Below are 22,550 nucleotides of genomic sequence, written 5' to 3' on the forward strand. Positions count from 1 at the left end.
TCACCCAACACCTCCTGCCTCCGACCCCGCGCCGCACACGGGGAGCTACCCCGACGCCCCGGCCCTCAGCCGGGCCCCGCCACCCAGCTAGCGCCACGCGCCTCTGCCTCTGGGGGCGGGCTGTGTGCACCCTCAGCCCCGGGCGGGCGGGCGGGCCTGGAAAGCAGGCTGTGCCGTTACATTGCTCCCGACCGCCCGGGGCCGGCGGCTCCCGCACAGCAGACTGCCGGCCCGCGGGCCAGCCAGGCGCGAAGCCCAGCTCGAAGGACGAGGACTAGGACGAGGGCGTGGGCCGCGGCGGGGCGGGGGCTCGGGGGACGGCGGCCAGGAAGGGCCGGAGGGCGAGCGCTCGGGCAGGAGCCGGCCCAGCTCCACGAGCGCCCGGGCCGCCTCCCTGCGCTGCCAGCGGCGCGGCTCCGCGCGGAGCGAGCGCACGCGGGGCCCGGGCCTCCCGGCTTCGCACCAGGCGCAGCGCGCCCAGCTCTCCTCGCCGCCTCGCGCCCGGGAGTCCCGAGGGAGCTGGCCGAGGAGACTCCTGGGCGAGCCGCGCCCACGGCTGCCCGCGCCTCGCGCGCCCGCCCACGCCCCGCGCGCCACGCCTCCCGGCATGCTCTGCGGCTCCCGGCGGCCTGCGGGACTCCACTTCCCAGCATGCTCCGCGGCTCCCAGCGGCCTCTGCGGTCTGCGGGACTCCAGTTCCCGGCATGCTCCGCGGCGGCGGGCGGCCTGTTTGGCGGCGGGCGGTGTTTCCCGGCATGCCGCGCGGCCCCGGGCAGGATGATCCACGAGCTGCTGCTGGCGCTGAGCGGGTTCCCGGGCGCCGCCTTCACGTGGAGCAAGCGGGGCGGCCTGCAGGTACCACCGCCCCGCCCCCCCCCCGCCCCGTCCGCCCGCGCCGCGCTCCCGCCCCGCCCCGCCCCTGACCGCCCGCCCGCCCGCCCGCAGGTGAGCCAGGAGCTGCCCTTCCTGCACCCGAGCGAGACCGGCGTGCTGAGCCGCCTCTGCCGCCTGGGCACCGACTACCTCCGCTTCACCGACTTCGTGGCGCAGTACACGGGCCACGTGCAGCAGCAGCAGCAGCAGCAGCAGCAGCAGCAGGTGGGGCCGCGCGGCCAGGCGGGTTTACCGCCACAGCGCCCGCCCGCCCGCCCTGGGCGCGGGGCACGAGGCGGATCGGCGGGGCCGGGCCCTGGCACCAGACCCCTGCCCCCTCAGTGCCGCGGGGCCGTGCCGCAGCGCCCCGCCGGCTGTGCGTGCCCTGCCCTGCCCTGCCCTGCCGGCGCCGGGCGGGGAGCAGGGACCCCCGGGCAGCTTGCACTTGGCTCGGGCCGCGCCCCGCGGGGAGGCAGGCGGCGTCGGCAGCTCCGGCGCAGAGCCCTGGGCCGGGCCGGGCCGGGCCAGGCCGGGCGCGCTGGTGCAGGCGCCGGTGCGGCAGACCCGGGCCCCGCGGCAGTGGAGCGTGCCGGGCTGTCTTGGGGTCCGCGTCCCCTCGCTGGGGTCCTGGCTGCGCTCTGCCCGCGTGCCCGGCGCGTCGCCCTCTGACATCCCAGGTCGTCCGCTCAAACTCCTCCGTGGGCCGGCCGAGAGCCGCGGGCTGGCCGGGCCCAGGCGCCGGCAGGGCCGCCGTTCGGCCCCTTGTCTTGGCACATCCCCGGGCAGTCTCGCTGCACGGCGTCTGCAGCCCCAGGCGCTCCCGGGCAGCAGCGGACACCGGTCTGTTCTTCTCCGCCTGGTGCTTTCCTCTGGGGCCTGGTTATTAACCCGCAGATTTACTTCTCTTTCTGTTCTGTCTTTTTCTTCTGTCAAGAAATGGGCTGCGCAGCTCGTGGTGTCTCTGGCCGCCGAGGGGGGACGTGGTTCCCAGCAAGGCAGAGCTCAGTTACAGCGTAGCAAATACAGCAGTCTCCGGTGGGGGCAGGTAGTAAGTGCTTTAGAGGGAGAGCCCATGGCCGGGGCACGATCCTCTCCGTGTCACCTTCCCTCGTTGGTTTAGAGGTCAGAGGAGGCAGCCCTGACTTCTGTCTAATAGCTCCCAACGGACCTGTCCTTCCTCTCCAAGCTGCTCATACCTTCCCCTGCCACAAGTCAGCTACGCACTGGACATAAACAAAAGCTTGTCGTCTGACGAGATGCCTGTGGCGGAGCGCTCTCGCTGAGCGACGGCCTCGGGCCCCTCGTTAGGACATTTCAGCGTTGCTGACCCCGTCGGTCACATCGCGTACTGACGGGTGGGCGGTCACTTCCATTTGGTTCTCCGTAGCGATGTCTGCCTTAGCGCAGTACTGTCTTACCCACGGCAATCAGGCTAATTTGGAGAGGGAAGGAGAGCAGCAGGGAGAGAATTACCACGAGCGCGAAGAGCAAAGGCTTGTGAAGCCCCTGCAGCCCCTACCAGGCAAACCTAATTCACCTGGGGAAGAACAACAACTTGCAGTCGCTCAGACTGGACAGGCTTTGCAAGACTCGAGGGTGCTCCCCATCCCGCTAGGCTGGTGGGGCTGTGGCAAGTGCTTTACATACATGTGCCTCTTTCAGTGGCTGCCCCAAATAACAGCAACATGTTAGTGGCCACCTTTATTAGATGGTCTTCTGCCTCCGGACTGCCTTGCAGTGGGCACCTGCCTCTTCTGTGGTGAGTAGTGTCTCTGAGGGGACTGAATCTAGGTCTGCTCCATCCTTGCCAGCGCAAGCACCATCTCGTAACCTGTCCGTTCTGTTGGCACTTGCTGCGGTTGTTCGAGATGGGTATGTTTGTAACTTGGATCACTGGGCTGGTGTTAAAGCACCATCCAGACCTGCCTGGGGCCAATCCAGACTTTCCTGTTTGATTGCAGGACCATCACCCATCCCAGCAGAACCCAAGCGGGCTCCATGGGATTTACTTGCGGGCCTTCTGCACGGGGCTTGACTCTGTGCTGCAGCCCTATCGTCAGGCACTGCTTGACCTGGAACAAGAGGTAAGAGGGAGGTGGCCGTGCGTGTGGCTGGGCGCTGGAAGTGCTGCAGCCTGAACTCTGGCGCAGTGGGAACCTGCCTCTTGTATGGCGAGTAGCCTGACAAGCAGCTGCCAGGGACAGGACAGGAACTTTCACTTTTCACTTTGGGGATGTCTTCCAAATGGCTACTGCAAGTGCAGTCACTACTGGTCAGCGTATTCTGTGTCACTGACTTCCTCATCCATGGGAGGGCTCCCTCAGTGCCCGGGCAAGGCTCTGTCGCTCCAGCTGTAGTGATCCATGCTTTTAGCTCTGAAGATTTTTGACTAATCCCCTTGTCATGGCCAGGATAGCAGTGGTCATGTAACCTCTCAGGTGGGGTCACTGAGTCAGTGGTCTCACTGTGAGTTGCAGCCTGAAGTGGGACATGGCCCAAAAGTCTGTGGAGTGAGCTGTGATCAGGCCATTCGCTCTCGCTTACCTTCTCATAGGCTGTGGATTATTTCAGTTTGTGCTAACTGCTGTTGTTGTTGCAGTTCCTGGCTGATCCTCATCTCTCCATCTCGCACGTTAACTATTCCCTGGATCAGGTATGTTGCGTAGGACCTAGAGGCTTCAGGTTTATGCACCTTAATACTCATAGGTACAACATGGGTAATGCTGCAGAGCTTGGCATTGCTGCTAGACCCCCATCTTTCCAACCACCTGACTTTTGTACTTATCTCCTGAGTTTTAAAGTTGCATCAATGTCACCATTACCCTTTAGACCTAAGCTTGCAAGAAGAAATAGAGTTTCCTTCCTGCAAGGTTGCAGTAGCTGGTAGCACATATGTCACCAAGGTGGAGGAAGCTACGTGGTGTCTGTTTTTAGGCATCTTGATTTCCGAAATCACTAAATCCAGTGTGTCATCATTCACGAGCTTTCCTCCATGGAGTCCTGCTAGGAGTCTTATGCTGTATTTCATGGCTGAAGAACTTCTGAGCTGGGGATGGATGCCTGGATAGCCCCCTTAAGGAGTATAGGAGTGTGCCGGGGCGCAAAGAGCTCTTGCTTCAACCATCCATCTGCCCCTCTGTTTCCTGAAAACTCATTTAGAGTCCAGCTCTGAAACTGGAGTGGTGGGGGGAACTGCTTGATTTTTTTCATATCCTGGAGCCAAAGTCTCAAACTTGTCAATTTGAGAAACTGCAGAATCCCACTGACACACTTCCAGCCTATCAGTACAATGTTGTGTTCCCCACAGCTTGCTTACTGTGCAGAGTGTCTCCTTCTTCATGATGCAGCTTGAGCCCAATGCTGGGGTAGTGTTGCATTTCCCATATCTTAGGCTGGTTGTCTGTCCATGCAGAGACTGAGGTCTCCTGTTCTAGGGGCACCTAGATCAGGGCGATAGTGCTACCCAGTTGTGGGGCAACTGAAGTGACCAGCTGGAAAATCACTACATTTTGCTGCTTTGCCCCAAGTGCCCTTGCTGTCTCTTGCTTAGGAGCCTGCTCTTATGTGTTGATCCTTGCTTTGCAGTTCCAGCTGCTTTTCCCCTCGGTGATGGTGGTGGTTGAGCAGATCAAGACTCAGAAGGTACAGTGAGGGGTGACTGGGGCATCCACGCTGGGATGTGGCGTTCCCCCTCTTTCCCTTTAGTTGGAGTTGCTTGTGGGTGGAGGTGCCACCAGATGATAGACAGGGCTTGTAGACGGTTGGTGGGTGCACCCATCAGGAAGTAACTGGTTTCTCAGGGTCTGTCTTTCTCTCGGAGGCTACATGAAGCAGGCAGCAGAGAGATTCTGATCATAAGCAAGAGTGAGGTAGTGGGGTGATTTGCATCTTTAAAGTTGAGGGGAAGAGACAGATTTTTGGCAGACAGGCTTGGAGCTGGGGCAGGAGGGGAATGTGCAGCAATTCTTTCCCTTGACCTGGTCACACTGCTGTTTTCAGTATACAGGGACGAAACGTGTTGCCACGTTTGCACGTTAGTGGCTGGCTTTGCTCCTCCTTGTGCCTGATCCCAAAGGATTCGCATCCCAGGAAATTGGGGGCATTTGCTAGATTCTGTGAAGCACTGGGAGAAGCTTGTGTGCTGGCTGCTAAGTGGTGCCTGGGAAAGGGGGCTCACGCAGCATTGCGTGGAGCAGTGGTTTTCAAACTGGGGTGGGCATATCCCAGCCGCACGTGGCTAAGTTGTAATAATGGTGGTGGAGCTTCTGATTGGCCAGTGCGTGATGAGCAATGGTATTGCTGGGTGTTGATGCTGGCATCAGTACGCTTCCTGAGGAGTGAATGTGGAGACGCACTGGGGTTGAGGGGAATGAGCAGCGATGTTCTGCAGGTAAAGGGGTGTTCAGCCAAAAAAGTTTGAAATCCACTCCCCTGGAGTTTGCGAGGCCTTTCCCTTCCGTTCCACGGCAGGTTGTCATTGAGACGTCCGGATTGCCAGCACTGCCTCAAGACAGCAACTCGCTGCTGATCCACTGTGACTGCTTTGTTTCTTCTACAGATTCATGGCTGTCAGATCCTGGAGACTGTCCACAAGCACAGCTGTGGAGGGCTGCCCCCCGTGCGCAGTGCACTGGAAAAGTAGGGAGATTCTCTAATCCTGCTGCTGAGTTCTTGTGGAACAGCTGGAGTTAGTCATAGAATCTCCTCTCCAGACATCTGTTTGATCCAGGAAATGGGCTTGGGGCTGGGCTTACAGCCCTGAGGGTGCAAATCCTCTGCTTATCCTCAGGATGAGCGCAGCCTGGACAACACCAGTGCGCACCTCTGCCAGACGCTGACCTGCCAGCTGTCTCATTGCTGAGCTGCTGGGGCATCTCTTGGGGGAGGGAAGTTCAGTCTCCATGGCTTCTCAGCTGAGGTGGCCAACAAGGAGCCAGCTGAGACTGGCTGGGTGGTGAGGGCTCTGCTAGTTACTGTCCTCGTGATTCCCCATTACCCCGTGCAGTTCCTGTGCACATCACAGTGGGAGCTGCTTCGTGGTATCACCGGAGCCCTTGGGAGTTTAGCTGGGTGTTCAGACAGTGGGGCAGTTTGGTTAGTTGCACACTGATAGAGGCATGTCCCCATGGAGAGAGACCTGGGCACTGACTTTCCAGGTGTGGTTTGTGGAGCTGCTGAGGTGTCCAGGTGGGAAGGAACAGCGAGCTGGAGGGTTGCCATGTGGCATCCTGGGCATGTCACTGTGTCACATGTCTGACTGCCTGTAATGGAGCTAAGCAGGTATCGTGCTTGTGGCAGGCCCAGGACCATCCATGTCTCCCTGGGAGCGCACAGCTTTCTGGCAGAAGAGCTCCCATCTGGCCAACTGATCTGATGCATAATATATGTTCAGTTCCAGCTGCTCTGTACACAGATCCCTCTTACTTCCCACTTCTCTTGGTCTCCAGGATCCTGGCTGTGTGTCATGGGGTTATGTATAAGCAGCTGTCTGCCTGGATGCTGCATGGACTGCTGCTGGATCAACACGAAGAGTTTTTCATCAGACAAGGCCCATCTTCAGGGAATGTCCCTGCCCAGCCAGAAGAGGAGGAGGATGACCTGGGAATTGGGGGGCTAACAGGGAAACAGCTGCGAGAGCTACAAGACCTGGTGAGGTTCCAGCTGAAGGCATAGCTTCTTTCGGGCATTTGTGGGTCTGGGCAGAAACGTGGCCAGTGGAAGAGCCATGTGCACAGGTGTTCTCAGTGTCCACAGTGCAAGTGCACTGTGAATTCACCCCCTGATATTCTGCACTCAACTTCCCTGTGTAGGAAGGTCAGGCCCAGTATAAGTTCCACAAACACATAGGCTAGGAAAGATAAAATAGATTTTTAAGGACAATTAGCAGAAGGCATAAAGACTTTCAGTATATCAAATGCTGGGAGTTGCGAAAGGATTGTTCAGCCTGCTGGATTCCCAGAGAAATAAAGGACATGGCAGAGGGATCAAATGCATCTCTTCCTCGATTATCTCCACAGGGGATGTTGGAGATGCCTATCCTAAAACAGCTTCTTTTCAGATGAAGAGATGAGGGCGCCTTGAAATTGAGGTGTCAGGAGCGGAGATGTAGGATCAGCTGATACAGTAAGAAACAAGGAGTAGAGGGTTCTTCACCTGAGTGCTGAGAGTTTGGAGCTGGGAGGGAGAGCAGCTAACAAAAAAAATGCAAGCTTACTGGAATTGGCTGTCGGATGAAGGACCAAAGGGTAATAAATGCAGCTCTCTAGACTTGGCTCTGCGGTGATCCCAGGATATAGCAGCCTGACCCATCAGTACCAAGTAAGCTGGGTGCAGCACTGAGTAGAGACATCAAACAAAACCAGCACAGCTTTGAAAGAAAGTAATATGGGTAGATGTTAAATGCCTATGAGGGGATTAGCTGGTACTGCGAATATGTTTGAATGGAGGCAAGCCCTCTCAGCTTACCTGCGTTATGTAGGTTGGGTTTGTCTTCTTCCACACCATCTCCATGGCTGATTTTCTTCTGTTTGAATTGTCCATCCCCTGCACCTTCCCTCATCCGTTCCCCCAACTCCTTTTTCTGTGTTCCTTTCTTGTCCTGTGATAGCGCTTGATTGAGGAGGAAAACATGCTGGCGCCGTCTCTGAAGCAGTTTTCCCTGCGGGTGGAGATGCTACCATCATACATTCCTGTGCGGGTTGCTGAGAAAATCCTCTTTGTGGGAGAATCAGTTCAGATGTTTGAGAATCAAAACGTGACCCTGACCAGAAAAGGTAGGACAGCTGCGTGCAGCTTCCCATGTTGTGTGGAACAGGGGCGCTTGTAGAGCATCGTGCCATGCATCCAGCAGCACGCGGCTCTGTGATTCCAGCTGAGTCTCCCTGCCCTCTGGTGCAAGGGCAGTCGCTTCTAAGCCAGAGGGCAGGGAGTCGCTTCTAAGCCTTTGAGCCCACTGGGGACTGTATTGTCCCATCCCAGCCCTCACAGTAATCGTCTTTATGAGTGTTATAGCAGCCACGAGGTATTTCTACATCCTCACCTAGGTTTCATCCCATTCAGTCTGCCAGTCTTCATCTTTCCTCCCGCACGTCTGCCAGTATTCTAGGAAAAGTGAAGTAGTGTTACACAAATCAAAAGGTTGAGACAGAGCCGTTGCCCAGGTCCAGTCTGGTTAGCGGTGTTCATGCTGTTCCCAATTTCCTGTGGTCCAGCTGCCTGTTGTCAGGTCCGAGGCAAACTACTGCGACACCTTCCTCTCCATGACCTGCCACGTGGCTCCATTCAGCCCTTCCCTCAGACCTGCTCCCCAGCCTGGGAGTCCGCTCGGGCAAGACGGCAGCATCCTCCGTCTCTGGCCTCTGAGCTCCTAGAACCGGCTCTTGTCTCATGCCCCTCTCTGTGCTAGCATAGCCCAGGTGCACTCTGTTTGGGCCTTCTGTGCAAAGACACTTAAGTGGTTGCGTTTCGTGGCATGAAGCACCAGCCGCACCAAGTCCCTTCTTGTAAGGGTGGGGCCTGCCGTTCAGTTTAGCTGAGCAAAAGAACTCCTGCATCCTGAAGTAGGATGGAAATAGAAAATGTCGCCTGCAGAGTGATGGAGGTTGTATCATTGGGACAAGCCACTTCTAGAAGTCCTCTGGAAGCATTTTACTACACACCAGGTTAGGCAGTGCTCTGTGCGAGGCAGGTGGGTACCCAGTGACCGAGATGCAGCTGGAGGGAAGTGTAGCCATCAAACTTCTACTCAGTCCCTTAGGCAAAGGCACCTGAGTGGCTTGTTGAGGTATCGTGCTCTTCTGTGCTGTTTTACCTGTGTCCCAACGCTCTTCTGTCTGCTGGGCAGGCTCCATCCTGAAGAACCAGGAGGACACTTTTGCTGCAGAGTTGCACCGACTCAAGCAACAGCCACTCTTTAGCCTGGTGGACTTCGAGTCTGTGGTTGATTGGATACGAAGTACCGTTGCTGAGGTAATCTCACTGCAAGGAAACCAAGCAGCCTGTGAGCTACCAGGAGGGGCGAGGCCCAGGTGGGGCGACTGCATTGCTGACTGAATGTGTGCCGTGATACTGCATCGTCCTCTTTAATCCGAACGTTGTATAAATAATGGCCTGCCCTTACCCGTTCGTTTTCATGTTCCTTGCTGTACCTATTTTGACTAAACGTTTAGAACATTACAGTTCACATCGGAGAGATTTAATTTACATTCAAAGTCTCAGTTTATTATAGAACTTGGGCATTGCACTCAGAGCGATGGGAACAGCGGAGGAGTCAGACATGTCCTCACCATCGGGAGGAGGCCAGGAATAAAAGCCAAGACTTGAGTTGGCTTTGTAACAGGGTTTGACTCCACTTATATCCTCTGTAGTGTCATCTTATGTGGATCTTGACTTATTTTGGAAATCTTGGGAGCAGTTTGCTGCTGGAGGAATGGGGCAGTGTGAATTAAAGGGTTCGTTCATTAGTAACATAGATCATTCTCGGGCAGGTTCCTCCCCTTCGCTGTGCTGGCCTGGCGGTGGGGAACAGCATATTCTGTTCTGGGTGCATTCCTGTACTGCACTTGGCATGCTCCGAGTTGCAGCTGAATCTCTGACCAGGTTCAGAGAAGAGTAGTGTTGTGGGTGTTGGGCTGGACTGAGCACGTTCTTGTGTCTCCACAGCACCTGTGGAAGCTGATGGTGGAAGAATCGGATTTACTAGGACAGCTGAAGGTAACAACTGTCTGCGCACCCACGCACGCTTCTCTTCAAGGGGTCATTTTAACAGTTTTCCCTCGTTTTTTGGGTTTTGCTTTTGTCTCCTTTGGGTAAAGCTGTTTCCATTGCTTCTGTCACTGAGATAGGAGCGGCATAGCAAGGACTGACAGAGGCAGGCAGTTTCTCTGTGGGGTACATGGTTTCACAGTCTGCCCTCTAAGGAAGAGGAATGACATTGCTGGCCATCCAGGCAGGATGGATGCTGTCCAGAGCCACAGGCCTCTGCCCAATTCAGGTTCTGCAGCTGCTCCTCAGACCAGCCCAAGCCACAGTCTGTGGAAGCAGTAAAAGAAACAGATGTTTGTACAATTCTTCTTCCTCCTCCTCCTCTTGGAATTTCATATTTAAATATCTGTCTTCACAGATTATTAAAGATTTCTATCTCTTGGGAAGAGGAGAGTTGTTTCAGGCCTTCATCGACACTGCACAGCACATGCTAAAAACGCCGCCCACTGCTGTAACTGAACACGGTGAGTCCCATGCTCAGTCCTGCCCACTCTGCATGCTGTACCGAGAGGATAGTAAGCCCTGCAAATATGAGATCAATTTAGTTCTTGAACAGCCAGCAAGGAAAACCCCATTTGGTCCCCACTCAAGTGCTATGCCAGTCAGTCTTCCTGCCCTTTACACTGACCAGGTCTAGGTAATGGCTTTAGGGAGCAATCCTTCATTAAGGAAGGGGTGAGATGGATTAAACTGCACGTTAACAAGGTTTTTCCTACCTGGCATTAGTAGCATGGCTGCCTCGCAATTGGGTAAGTTACTTTTTTAAATAGGAGCAAGTCAAACCACTGGAGTGCTGCCCTGGGAGACAGATGGAGGGCTCCCCTTTCCTCCATGTGGGCAGTGGCTTATCCAGCACTGTACTGTCATGAGGCCAGGCTAGGGCCATGCTTTCGTGAGTGCCCAGTATCCTGTGTGGAAGAGCAGGTTCCACTTGCACAGCCCCCAAGAGGGATGGGAGTGGGCTGCCCGTGGGTGGCCGAGGTGCGAGAACAAACTTCTCAGCCCCTGGTCCTGGTAATGGCTCTGGGGTTCGCGTTGGCTGCACCACGACACTTGCTGAGGCTCGTGCTCTTTCCTTGCCAGATGTCAACGTTGCTTTCCAGCAGTCTGCCCACAAGGTGCTTCTGGATGACGATAACCTCCTCCCCCTGCTCCACCTGACCATCGAGTATCATGGGAAGGAGCACAAAGGTACCGACTTGAGCTTGTTGCCAGGGGGCGGGGGGAGCCATGAGCTGTCCTGCTTCAGTCTCTGCTCCACTCCACAGACCTTTCAGGTTAAGGAGTCTGAGCTTTCTGCGCACCCCGCTTTGACTCAGGCATCCTCCCCTGTGCTTCCTGGTCCTGGAGGGGGATGCCCTGCCTCGCTCTGTCCCCTGCTCTGTTGCTTGCAGGAGGATCTCTTCCTCCTCCAAGTGTCTACACCCAGGTCATAGTTCTGCTGTTCTGTTTCTTTCCAGATCCCTCTCAGGCCCGAGAAGGACCCTCCCGGGAGCTCTCGCCCCGCGAGGCCCCCACCTCTGGCTGGGCCGCACTCGGCCTCTCTTACAAAGTACAGTGGCCGCTGCACATTCTCTTCACACCTGCTGTCCTGGAGAAGTGAGTGCCAGCCCCTGCCTGCTTACAGTTAGCATATAGTATCTTGGATACCGGGCACACGGATGCTGTTGTCTACCAGTCAGTGAAAAGTGCAGAACTGCATTACACTCCTTACTTGCAGTATAAGAACGCGTTGCTGGTGTCTGGGTAAGCAGCTGCAAAGTGCTGGTCAGTCTGTGTCCCTCAACCAGCAGTGCTTCTCCTGCAGCAAACCCGGCAGCTCCATTCCTTTCTCCTTTGCAGCACCAGGGCGAACCCCGAGTTAGTGCCCCTGGCCGCTGGAAGCATTTCTGTTCAGAGGCAGGCCGTCACCATGCCCGCTCTGCCTCACTGTTCAGCCCCCTGCCTGCCCCTTGGTCTCACATCTGCGTTGTTCTGTAGTGGGTGTTTGGGTCCTGAGGAATGTGCATGGCTCAGAAGGTCGGTCTTTGTCTTGGCTGCAGGTATAATGTCGTCTTCAAATACCTGCTGAGCGTCAGGCGGGTGCAGGCCGAGCTGCAGCACTGCTGGGCCCTGCAGATGCAGCGCAAGCACCTGAAGTCCAACAGAACTGATGCCATCAAGTGGCGTCTGCGGGATCACATGGCATTCCTTGTGGACAATCTCCAGTACTATCTGCAGGTCAGGGTACAGGGGATGCTGAGCAGGCACCCAAGTCCTGTGCAGCAAGATGTAGCTTGTTCGCTGGAGCTTTTCCTCCCCGCTAGGTTTTATCTGTAGGATATGGGGTAGCAGGGAGGACAAGGGTTAACAAAATACAGAACAGGACCAGCACGTGCTAGATTACATCCTGAACAGGTGCTAAAGAGACTGGTTCTCTGAGGAACCAGTACACGACTAAAGCTTATGGTCTCCTGAACTGGCAGAGCTGTAAGCAAGCGCTTGGTGCTCTTAGGGAGGTGGGAATCCCAGCTTCCAAATGGCACCTCACATTCGCAGCAGCCATGCTGACAGAATCCATGTGTTCAGGGGCCTTTCCACCTTTCTCCCTCTCCACATCAACTCCATCCTGAATTTAGTGTTTAGTATCTGAAGAACTGACAGAGTATAAACAAGACCCTGGTCAAAAAATGTCAATATAAAGTGTAGAGGTTAGATTATGAATCTTTTGCTGAAATTTAGCAGTATAACAGTTCTCACTGATATAAGCTGTGACTTTCCACTCAAGCTGTATGTAGGGTGAGAAAATGTTACCTTCTCCCTGTATTATAGCTGTATTTTCTTCACTTGGCTTACTCTGGCAATTACACTGCTTATTTAACAAGGAAAGGACAGTATGAGAGTTGGGGAAAAGAGTAGAAAACGGGAAAATATTAACTTTTTCTTGAAACTCTGGTACTTTGAACTAATTTGCTAATTGACCAGACAGAACCCTCCAATTTCAGTTCTCGTTTATTCACAGTCCTGTTTTTCCAATAGGAAAAAGTGGGTGATAATTTTTTATTCAACAGAATAAAAGCCTACAAGAACTACAAACAAACTTTAGACATTTTCTTTGAAAGAAAATTTCCATTTTTAGAAAAACTGTACCAGCAGACTACAAATTCTAACATTTAGACAAGGATGTATTTGGTAGCTGTGTTGGTCTGAGACAAAAATAAATGCAAAACTCTAGAACTCTTGGTTCAGAGATAATACCTTTTATTAGACCAACTAAGATATTGCAAAAAAAGTATAGCTTTTTCTGCAAGCTTTCGGGCACACATGCCCTTCCTCAGGCTCAGGGAAAATTAAAGATGGTAAAAAGTCCCCATAGGTAGAAAATAAACTTCATTTTTGTGCAGAAGAAGCTGAAGGTGGAAGTCTGTTCCTCTGGGTCCATGAGAGTCTTTGTGAGTTGCTCTTTGAGATGCAGATGAGGCGGGATTCCTTCCCTGGGGGTGTCAGACGGCAGAAAGGTAGGGAGGTGTAGAAATCTTCTTGTTCAGCAATGAAATTTAAATCCAAAGTCATTTAGACAAGCATTCAGCTGGGGTGAGTCATTCCTAGGGTTTTGCTAACCCTCTGCAAGCAGACTGACTAGATCGGGCAGAGGTGGAATGGCATCTGTCGTGCAAGGAGAATCGAATGATGATAATGAGACTTTTTTTTTTGATGCGTCCTTCAGGTGGATGTGCTGGAATCTCAGTTCTCGCAGCTTCTGCAGCAGATAAATTCTACCCGGGATTTTGAGAGTATCCGGTTGGCTCATGATCACTTTCTCAGTAACCTGTTGGCTCAGTCATTCATTCTGCTGAAACCCGTGAGTTGTTCTTACCTTCTGCAGTGTATCGCAGAGATCACGTGCTCACTCATGAATGGACATGACAGGCCAGAAGCATTTCACTAGGTTCATATTTAATTAACCTAGTGTGACCACCTGAATCACACAGGCCATTGGAATCCCAGGAATTAACCCGTCTGCATTTTGTCTAGAAAAGCATGTCTGTCAGCATGGCCTGTCTTCCTAGATGTGTGACTTTTTATGCTTGCTGCACTGAAATGCAGATGGTTTCTTTATGCCCAGTTGACCAGGAGACTAAGGGGGCTCTGTATCGGTAACCTGTCCTCTGCATTATTCACAACATTATTTATAGACTCCTAGGACAGGCATGGGGAGGGACAGAGCGGGGCCCCTGCGGTGAGGGGGAAAGGGGTTGGGGCAGGGGGAGACACCACACACCTGAGGTGGGGTGGGGCGGGGCGGGGCATGGGACAGAGCCAGGGCTTTGGGGGGGAGGGCACTGCTGCATGCACCCCAGGAGAGCATGGGGAGTGCCTCCTGGCTCTGTGCACAGGGTGAGCTGGGGGCTGCCCTGGGCTGGGCTCAGGCCAGGCAGTGGCAGCACTGGGAGGGGGCTACTACAAATTTTGGGGTGGCTGTAGCCTCCTTCCCAGTACCGCTGCTGCCTGGCCCGAGCACAGCCCTGCTCCACCCTGGCGCTGGCCCCAGCCAGCAGCAGCAGCCCACCCTCACCCCATGCATAGATCTGGAGGGCACACCCCACCCCCATGCCCTCTTGGGCTATGTATAGTGGCAGGAGCTGCTCACAGCTGTCCCATGCCCCGCCTTGCCCTAGTGCCAGCCCCGCCCCACTCTCCCCTTGCAGGGGCCTCGGTCCTTTCCCCCACAACAGACTTACCAGCCTGATGCTGCTCTCTATGTGGTTGGGCTGTGCTCTTGGCCACCTGCGTGCTGTGATGCGGCTGCACGCATGCATGCATGCATGCAACATTTATTGGTGACATCATCGGCAACATGAGCCAAAAAAAGCTGACTGCTAATAATGTCAATTTTCCTTATATTGGTGCTGAAACGATATGGGACTGATGTATCGGTGCACCTCAGAAATACATAATCTAAACTCTTCATAAAACCACCATCAACACTGACACAGCACAGGACATAACACCTGAATCTGTCATAGATAAAGCGAGGGAACCAGGGCAGCCAATGTTCTGCTTCTATAAAAGGTTTATTAATAAATGCTCAAGAGATCCCAGGCAGGGTGAGCCACAAACCCTCTAGTCCCTACCAGTCTGACCATAGCATAAAATGCCTTCCTGACTCCATATGTGGCGATCAGTTTGACCCGAAGCAGAGGGGCAAGACCCTCTAGCCAGGAACCTCCAGTTCTAAGTCTCAGCAGGCGCACTGGTGCAGCCCCTTTCTCCCCCCCCATCCCCAGCCAGCACCCAGTGCTTCTGATAGAGGCTTAAAACCACCCTGGCTAAGTACAGTCAAAAAGCCTGAGGCTGAATCAGTTCGATCTTTGCGGGTTAATACAAGATGCAGAGATTAAATTGAACCAGAAGTGAACAGATATTTACCTTTGACTCAGGAAATGCAGCCACATGCCTGCAGTAGCTCAGGCCACAAGCTGGGGGGCGCTAGAGCATGGTTCTCTGGCTGTGTGTTCACGTCCTCTTCAGGCTGCCCCCTCTGGGATTTGTAGTCCAGACTTACAGCAGCAGGACTCTGTTTAAGCCCCCCCCCCCCCAAGCTGGAGTTTGCCTGGAGGGGGCAGTCCCCATGCCTTCAGGCTGGGCTGCATCCCCAGCCACACTGCTGCCCTCCCCTCCTTGTCAGCCAGCTCTCGCTGCCCCAGCTAGGGAGCAGAGGGGTAGGGCCAGCCCTGCTCTCTGGAAGCTGGCAGCCCAGCCCAGCCCAGCCCAGGGTTGCAAAGTGCTGGGATGCTGGGGTCTGTGATTTAACTTCAACCGGGAGGGGGTCTGGGACAGAAGTTTCATAAACCGGTTTGACCCAAATCAGTTAAGCCTGATACTACATCCAACCAGGTGCATCTTAAACCAGTTTCAGCCATTTTGAAACAGGTTAATGTGCACTGAGCTTCTGTTCTGTTACGGGTTTAAACCAGTTTCTGATTATTTTAACCCGGTTTGTGTGTAACTTCTGTCCCTAGCCCCTGAAACATGTAGCAGAAAGTGAGGGGAGGGGGAGCAACGAGCCAAGCCCAGAAGCCTGGGAAATCCCCGTAGCCGAACATAAGAATCACTATGCCTAGATCGGGGCGGGCAATTATTTTGGGCAGAGGACTGCTTACTGAGTTTCGGAAAGCCATCAAGGGCCGCATGACAGGCAGCCCAGGGCAGATCAATATTAATTCTCTACATTTTTTAGGGGCCCTGCAGGCCGGATAGAAAGGCCGGCCCCCGGGCCACGTTTTGCCCACCCCTGGCCTAGGTCATCCCTGACCAGTGACTGTCCACAACCTCTTTTTGAACACCTCCAGTGATGGAGAGTCTGCACCTTCCCGGGCGACTGCCTCCCTGCTCTAATGGTGAAGACCTTCTTCCTGAGATCCAATCTCACCTGCTTTGCTGCAACTTCAGGCCACTGGCTCGTGTCCTACTCTTCGCAGCAAGAGAGAAAATATGTTCTCCCTCTTCTTCGCAGCAGCCCGTCACGCATTTGAAGTCTGTTGTCATGTTCCCTCTAGTGCCTTTTCTACAAGCTGAACATGCCTCGCTCCTTCAGCCTCTCCTCATAGGACTGGTTTGCCAAGCCCTTTATCATCATCACCTGCCTCTGGACCCTCTCTAGCTTTGCTACATCTTTTAAAATGTAGAGCCAAGAACTGCACACAATAATCTTCATCCTTGAAAGGCTAGTAAAAAGGTTGTTCAGTAATAGCAAGTGCACCCTGCACCTGTGCAGGGGCTTGGACTAGGTGGTCCTCGAGGTCCCTTCCAGCCCTAGGATGCTGCTCGGGTTCAGGATGTCTTCCCGGATGCACCAGGTGCACTAGCATTTCTTAAGAACAAAATCCAAGGGTTTGAAGCCACAAGGGACCATTACATTTCATTCACTTGCCCTGGTATTGAGCCCAGCACTTTTTGGCACCTCTTTGATCTGAAGATGCCAGGAGATGGAGAACCTACCACTTCCAGCTGGTGGCTTATTCCAGTTGGTTCTGCCTCACTGATAAAAGCTCTCTCTCTAGTCTCGTTTTGCTGATGCATGCCTAGGTTTCGGGTCTCTCTGAGTCGTCTGAATTAGCTCCTTGTTAACTAGGAGTCTTCTGCTCTAGCAATCCCTGCTTTTCGTTAAAATGCTGTTAACCCTTTTTCCATAGCATCAGTCCTTCCTACCTGATTGCACAGGAAGACTTATTTGGCCTCTAAAATTCAAAAGTTAAAGAGATCATGTCAATATGTCACAGACCTATTTAAGTCCCTGCAAGCGCCTAAAAGTGAATTTTTAAAGGCCTGTTGAGTGCTCCGACCTGTACTGTTTTTCTTGTCATCAGTCAGGCACTTAGTGCAAAATGATTTCAAACACCTACGGAGGGACATTTAGAAGTTAAGAATTTTCTCAACTTTGTAGCATGAAATTCCTGCTTTTACATCTTTGTAAAAATGAACTTTGGATAAGAGGTTTGGGCCACGTTTCGGCCGTCCGTGTTCTTACTCTTCTAAAGAAATGCTTTATGCAGAACATCCCACGTTTCAGAGCCAAGCTGTTATTTCACTTTAATTTCAAAAGAGGATTTCCAAAGAAGCTGCATGTTGCCTGTTCAGGAACAGACAAGTGGTGAGCAGGGAAATAACATTATAGAGGTGTTAGAAAGAGGGGTAGAAAAATGGCCAGCGTGTCAGCGTCCTTCCCCACTGAGTTTCCTGCTGTTTTTAAATGGTCAGGCTAAACAAGACCCACTGTTAGGAAATGGCACTTGTTACACAAATCTAAAACTCCCCCGCTGGCCCTGCCTGCCTTCTCACAGGTTTTCCACTGCTTAAACGAAATCCTGGATCTGTGTCACAGTTTCTGTTCCCTCGTCAGTCAGAACTTGGGCCCGCTGGACGAACGCGGAGCTGCCCAGCTGAGCATCCTGGTAAAGGTGAGTCTTGGGCCACGTGACCCCCTCCTCCTCTCCGCACAGGCACTTGCAGGGAGCCGGGTGGGATGGCAGTCCTGCCTGCTTAAAGCAGGGACAGTGTGTTCTATATCCTGTGATTTTTAAACTGATGTAATAAAATTAGTGCATGGAGGTGAATAATTCATTTTAGTCTAGCCACAGCAGGGTTGGACTCTGTTCAAGCTAAACTGGAACAAGCGCATGTAGACTGGCTTGATCAAGTAGAAGAAAACCAACAAGTGGGTGCAGTGCATGCAAAAAAAAAGGCCTCCAAAAAAGCAGCGGCTACATCCCGCTGTTTGCTCTCTGCAGAGCTGAAGGGTGCGGCACTTTCTGGCTGCAACATGGGGAAGTGCCTGCGAGAAAGCTAATAAAACTCACTGAAGACTCTCAGTTAGCACTAAAGGTCCTGGATATGGGAAGACTGGCTGAGTCTCTCTCCTAATTGTGTTCTGTTTTCAAGCCCTAGCACTGCGATGGTATGAGCTGGCTTACCTGCACAGTGACGCTACTACCAGGGGCTGTTGGCTTCTGGAAGGAAGCTTTTCTTTGGGTCGTGAACCATCCTGTTGTCAGGGAAGGGGCAGGAAGCTGCTGGGGCTTCAGCTCTCTGACGCTGGTCTCTCACCCGCAGGGCTTCAGCCGCCAGTCCTCGCTCCTCTTCAAGATTCTCTCCAGTGTCCGCAACCACCAGATCAACTCCGACCTGGCCCAGCTGCTGCTCCGCCTCGACTACAACAAGTACTACACCCAGGCAGGGGGCACCCTGGGCAGGTAGGACAGGCTGGGCACGGCGTTTGCTGACACCAGCACCCAGGTGTTTGAGACATAGATTCATAGAGTAGGGTCAGAAGGGACCTAAGTAGATCAAGTCCAACCCGCTGTCCTGGGCAGGAGAGAATACAGGGCTCACATGACCCCTGCTAGGTAATTATCTAGCCTGCTCTTAAAGACCCCTAAGGTAGGAGCCGGCACCACTTCCCTTGGACGTTGGTTCCAGACCCTGGCTGCCCTGACTGTGAAGTCGCGCCTCCTGATGTCTAGTCTGAACCTACTCTCTAACAACTTGTGGTCGTTACTCCTGGTAGTGCTGGGGGGAACAGGGTCTCTCCCATTCCCCTTTGGTCCCCCCTGGTAAGTTTATAGACCAGATCCCCTCTCAGCCTTCTCTTGTGGAGGCTGAACAGGTTCAGGCCTCTCCTCGGAGGGCCTGCCCTGCTGCCCCTGACCATGCGAGTGACCCTCCTCTGGACCCTCTCTGTGCTGTCCACATCCCTTTTGAAGTGCGGTGCCCAGACCTGGATGCAGTACTCCAGCTGTGGCCTGACCAGTGTCGTGTAGAGGGGGAGGATCACCTCCTTGCACCTGCTCAGGATGCATCTGTGGATGCACGACAAGGTGTGGTTGGCCTTCCTGACCCCGTCCCCACACTGTCGGCCCATGTTCATTGTGGCATCAATAATGACTCCAAGATCCTTTTCTGCCTCTGCACTGATGAGAAGGGAGTTCCCCAGCCTGTAGGTCTGCTGCTGGTTCCTGCTGCTGAAGTGCAGCACCTTGCACGTGTCAGTATTGAATCCCATCCTATTCTCATCCGCCCACCCCTGTAACCTGTCCAGGTCCAGCTGTATCCTGTCCCTCCCTTCTAGCGTGCCCACCTCGCCCCAGATCCTGGTGTCGTCAGTGAATTTGAACAGGGTGCTTTTCACCCCCTCATCCAAGCCGCTAATAAAGAGATTAAACAGCGCGGGCCCAAGGACCGAGCCCTGGGGGACCCCACTGCCCACCTCCCTCCAGGTCGAATATGGGCCATCCACTGCCACTCTCTGGGTGCGACCCCCTAGCCAATTTGTGACCCATCTCACTGTGTAGGCATCAATGCCACAGTCGCCTAGTTTATTGATGAGAATAGTGTGAGACAGGGTCAAAGGTCTTCCTGAAGTCCAGAAAGACTACATCCACCGCGACACCTGCGTCCAGTGATTTTGTGACCTGGTCGTAGAAGGCACCAGGTTGGTCTGACAGGACCTGCCCTTAATGAATCCATGCTGGTTGCCCTTGAGCATCATCCCCGGTGCTCACCCCTCCCAGATGTGCTCCTGGATAATCTTATCAAAGAGCTTCCCCAGGATTGAAGTAAGGCTAACAAGCCTGTAGTTTCCTGGGTCCTCCCTCCTCCCTTTTTTGGAGATGGGGACCACACTGGCCCTCTTTCAGTCGTCCGGCACCTCACCAGAGCACCACGAGCGCTCGTAAAGCCGTGCCAGGGGCCCCGCGATGACCCCTACCAATTCCCTCCACCCTGGGGTGGAGAGCGTCTGGACCTGCTGGTTTGAACACGTCCAGCCCCTCCAGCAGTTCCCTAACGCGGTCCTCCCCGACCCTGGGCCTGGCGGAGTCTCTCCTGAGTCCGTCCTGAATCTCGGTGGGAGAGTCCTGGTCCCTGCGCAGAAAAATGGAGTCAAAGAAACTGTTAAAAAGGTCTGCCTTTTCCTCTGGTGCATCCACCAGATGTCCAAGTGTATCCTGCAGGGCCCCACGGTGCCCGGTGCCTTCTTTTTGCTCCCTATGTATTTAAAAAAGGACTTTTTGTTGTCCTTGATCCTTGCCCTACTTCCGTCTCTGCCTTAGCTTTCCTAACAGCCCCCTACAGACCCGAGCGCGATGGAGGTACGCTCCTCTTTGGTGAGAGCCCCTCCCTTCCACTGGGTGTACGCCTCCTTTTTGGCGTTCCTGAATGCCTTTGGTGAGCCGGGGGGGGTGGCTTCTGAGCACTCTTGCCCACTTTGATTCTCGTTGGGATTGTCACCTCTTGGGCTTGGAGGATCATCTCCTTAAGGCACGACCACTCGTCTTGGACACTCAGTTCCCCAACTCTCCAGGACCCCGGTGCCTCTTCAACTCGTTGAAGTTGGCCCTCCTGAAGTCGAGGGCTGCTGCCTTGCTGCCCTGCGCTGGATGGTGAATTCCAGCAGGCGACGATCGCTGTTGCCCAGGTGGTCGAGGACCTGGAGTCCCCTCACCAGGTCATCGCCTGTGGCCAGGACCAGGTCCAGGAGGGCATTCCCCTGGTGGGACCGTGCACCTCCTGGGTTAGGTGGTGGTCCTGTATCTCAGCAAGCGGTCAGACCTGGCTGACTGCTCCTCCCAGCAGATGTCCGGATAATTTAGGTCACCCATGACGACTACATCCCTTGCCTGAAGTGCGGCCGCAAGCTGACCCAAGGACTCACAGTCCAGCTCCTCTCCTTAATGGTGGGGGTCTACTACAGACCACCCAACAAGTCCCTTTCCCCATGACCCCCTGTATTGTGACCTGAGCGCTTCAGCCTGCCCCTTTGCAAAGTGGCTCAGCTCATTCTCACAGATTTCTAGTGGACTCTGTGGGGAGATGGACATGAAATTTTCCATTTGAGCTCACATTCCTGATTTCAGAAGCCAGGCGAGGTTTTCATAGATTCATAGATGTTAGGGTCGGAAGGGACCTCAATAGATCATCGAGTCCGACCCCCTGCATAAGCAGGTTGTGCATCTCTTCCACTGTTTGCATCTTTGCTTTGAGATCCAGGGGACCGCCTGCTACCAGGTGTTCACAGGAGAGGCCAGCTGCCCTGCATGGGGTGGGTATGTGGGTGATAATATGTCTCTCTCTTGCAGCTTTGGGGTTTGAGCAGAGGCCTGTTCTTAGGACCGTGCGCAAGAACACTACAAGGTGAAGTGATGAGGATGAGTACAGATGAACCAAAAGCACCTTGCCACCAGTGGTGTTTCTGGGGAATTCACTCTGCTGTCTGAGCCCTTCCTGGCAACGGGCCCTGGTCACCTGTTCCCCAGAAAGGCCCCTCTCTTGGAAAGCGGTAACAACAAGTGTCTCGAAGCAAGGCTGTTCCACTCACAGAGCATTAGTAAACTTGCTTGCTGTGGCATGCATGCATCCCCTGCCACACACAGCCTGCTTGTGCAGGGCAGGGCCGTCTATCCCCCAGGCTCCATCCACATCCTTCTCTCCCTCCTTTAAGCAAATGCACAGGATCATACAGCTCTTCCTGGCTGTTCGCCTTGACCACAAGCAATGCAGAAAGTGGTGAGACATGTCCCCGTGGATGTGGCTGTGCCAGCAGGTACTTGCGGCAAGCAAGAGCTTTCTATTGTCCAACACATCATTTTACGTTTGCCACCTTCTTTGCTTCCGATGCACCGGCCCCAGGCTGACGGCTGGGCCTGGCAGCACAGAGGGAAAGCTTTTGCGTGAAGGGGCCTGTTACCAGAGTGCAGCAGGCTGCCAAGGAGGAAGCCATGTAGGCATCTGTGACCCTGGGCCTGGCTGCTATTTGAACAGCAAGGGAGGCCTGGAGAGGTTTTCACTCTGCAGCAGTAAATCTCACCTCCAGGGAGTTAGGGGACTGCTCCCTGCTTGGAGTCCGAGCCCACAGCATGCTTTTTCAGTAGTGGTGTCCTGTGCTGCTGTTCTGGTTTCTGAGGCTGGCACTGGAGCATCAGGAAAGATGGGCAGTGAATGAGAAGTGGGTGTAAGCCAGTAGCTCTCAGACTCTGGCTCGTGTATCACTCCGATTCCATGTTACAGACAATAAAGAGTAACACTTCGTGAGCCTGTCTTTAAATTATTGTGTTTCTTTTTCCATTTCCATCTTGTTTCCTTCAGCAGTTGATTGCATGTCCCAGGAACGTGCATACGCCAGTTTAAGAAAGCACATGCATAGCCTAAGTTAGTGTTTCTGGGACAGCAAGTTTGATAGATGGAAGCAACTTGTTCTGGGCTTAAGGGCCATGCTTACCTGAATCAGAGGGCAATGAAGATGCAGCGGGGTACGTCTGAACAGTGAAGTTGGTTGTAGAGGGATCTGTAGCCCGTGTCGAGCGGAGTTCCTGCAGCTACTTCCCGGGGTCCGAGACTCCTAGACATCGTACCTGGGGGCTTAAACAAGCAAACCAAAG

The 22,550-nt window shown here is 54.0% G+C and overlaps 1 protein-coding gene across 3 annotated transcripts; it reads left to right on the forward strand.

Annotated features, from left to right (window-relative positions):
- Positions 1–723: 723 nt before the first annotated feature.
- On the forward strand, positions 724–22,203 carry TUBGCP4 (tubulin gamma complex component 4). Of its 3 annotated transcripts, none has more exons than XM_006271139.4 (18): positions 724–855; positions 946–1,098; positions 2,835–2,957; positions 3,473–3,526; positions 4,459–4,515; positions 5,432–5,511; positions 6,321–6,522; positions 7,481–7,646; positions 8,717–8,841; positions 9,535–9,585; positions 9,995–10,100; positions 10,720–10,827; positions 11,097–11,235; positions 11,679–11,856; positions 13,343–13,477; positions 17,460–17,576; positions 18,229–18,368; positions 21,252–22,203. In XM_006271139.4, exons 1-18 carry the CDS (start codon positions 778–780, stop codon positions 21,262–21,264), a joined length of 2,025 nt encoding a protein of 674 aa, XP_006271201.3. In that variant the 5' UTR covers positions 724–777; the 3' UTR covers positions 21,265–22,203. The 3 variants fall into 3 exon arrangements, with proteins under 3 accessions (XP_006271201.3, XP_059570404.1, XP_059570405.1); XM_059714421.1 differs by having other exon boundaries at positions 946–1,088; positions 2,831–2,957; XM_059714422.1 differs by having other exon boundaries at positions 946–1,085; positions 2,831–2,957.
- The last annotated feature ends 347 nt before the right edge of the window (positions 22,204–22,550 follow it).

This window comes from Alligator mississippiensis, chromosome 11, assembly GCF_030867095.1.
Source record: "Alligator mississippiensis isolate rAllMis1 chromosome 11, rAllMis1, whole genome shotgun sequence".
Lineage (NCBI taxonomy): Eukaryota > Metazoa > Chordata > Crocodylia > Alligatoridae > Alligator > Alligator mississippiensis.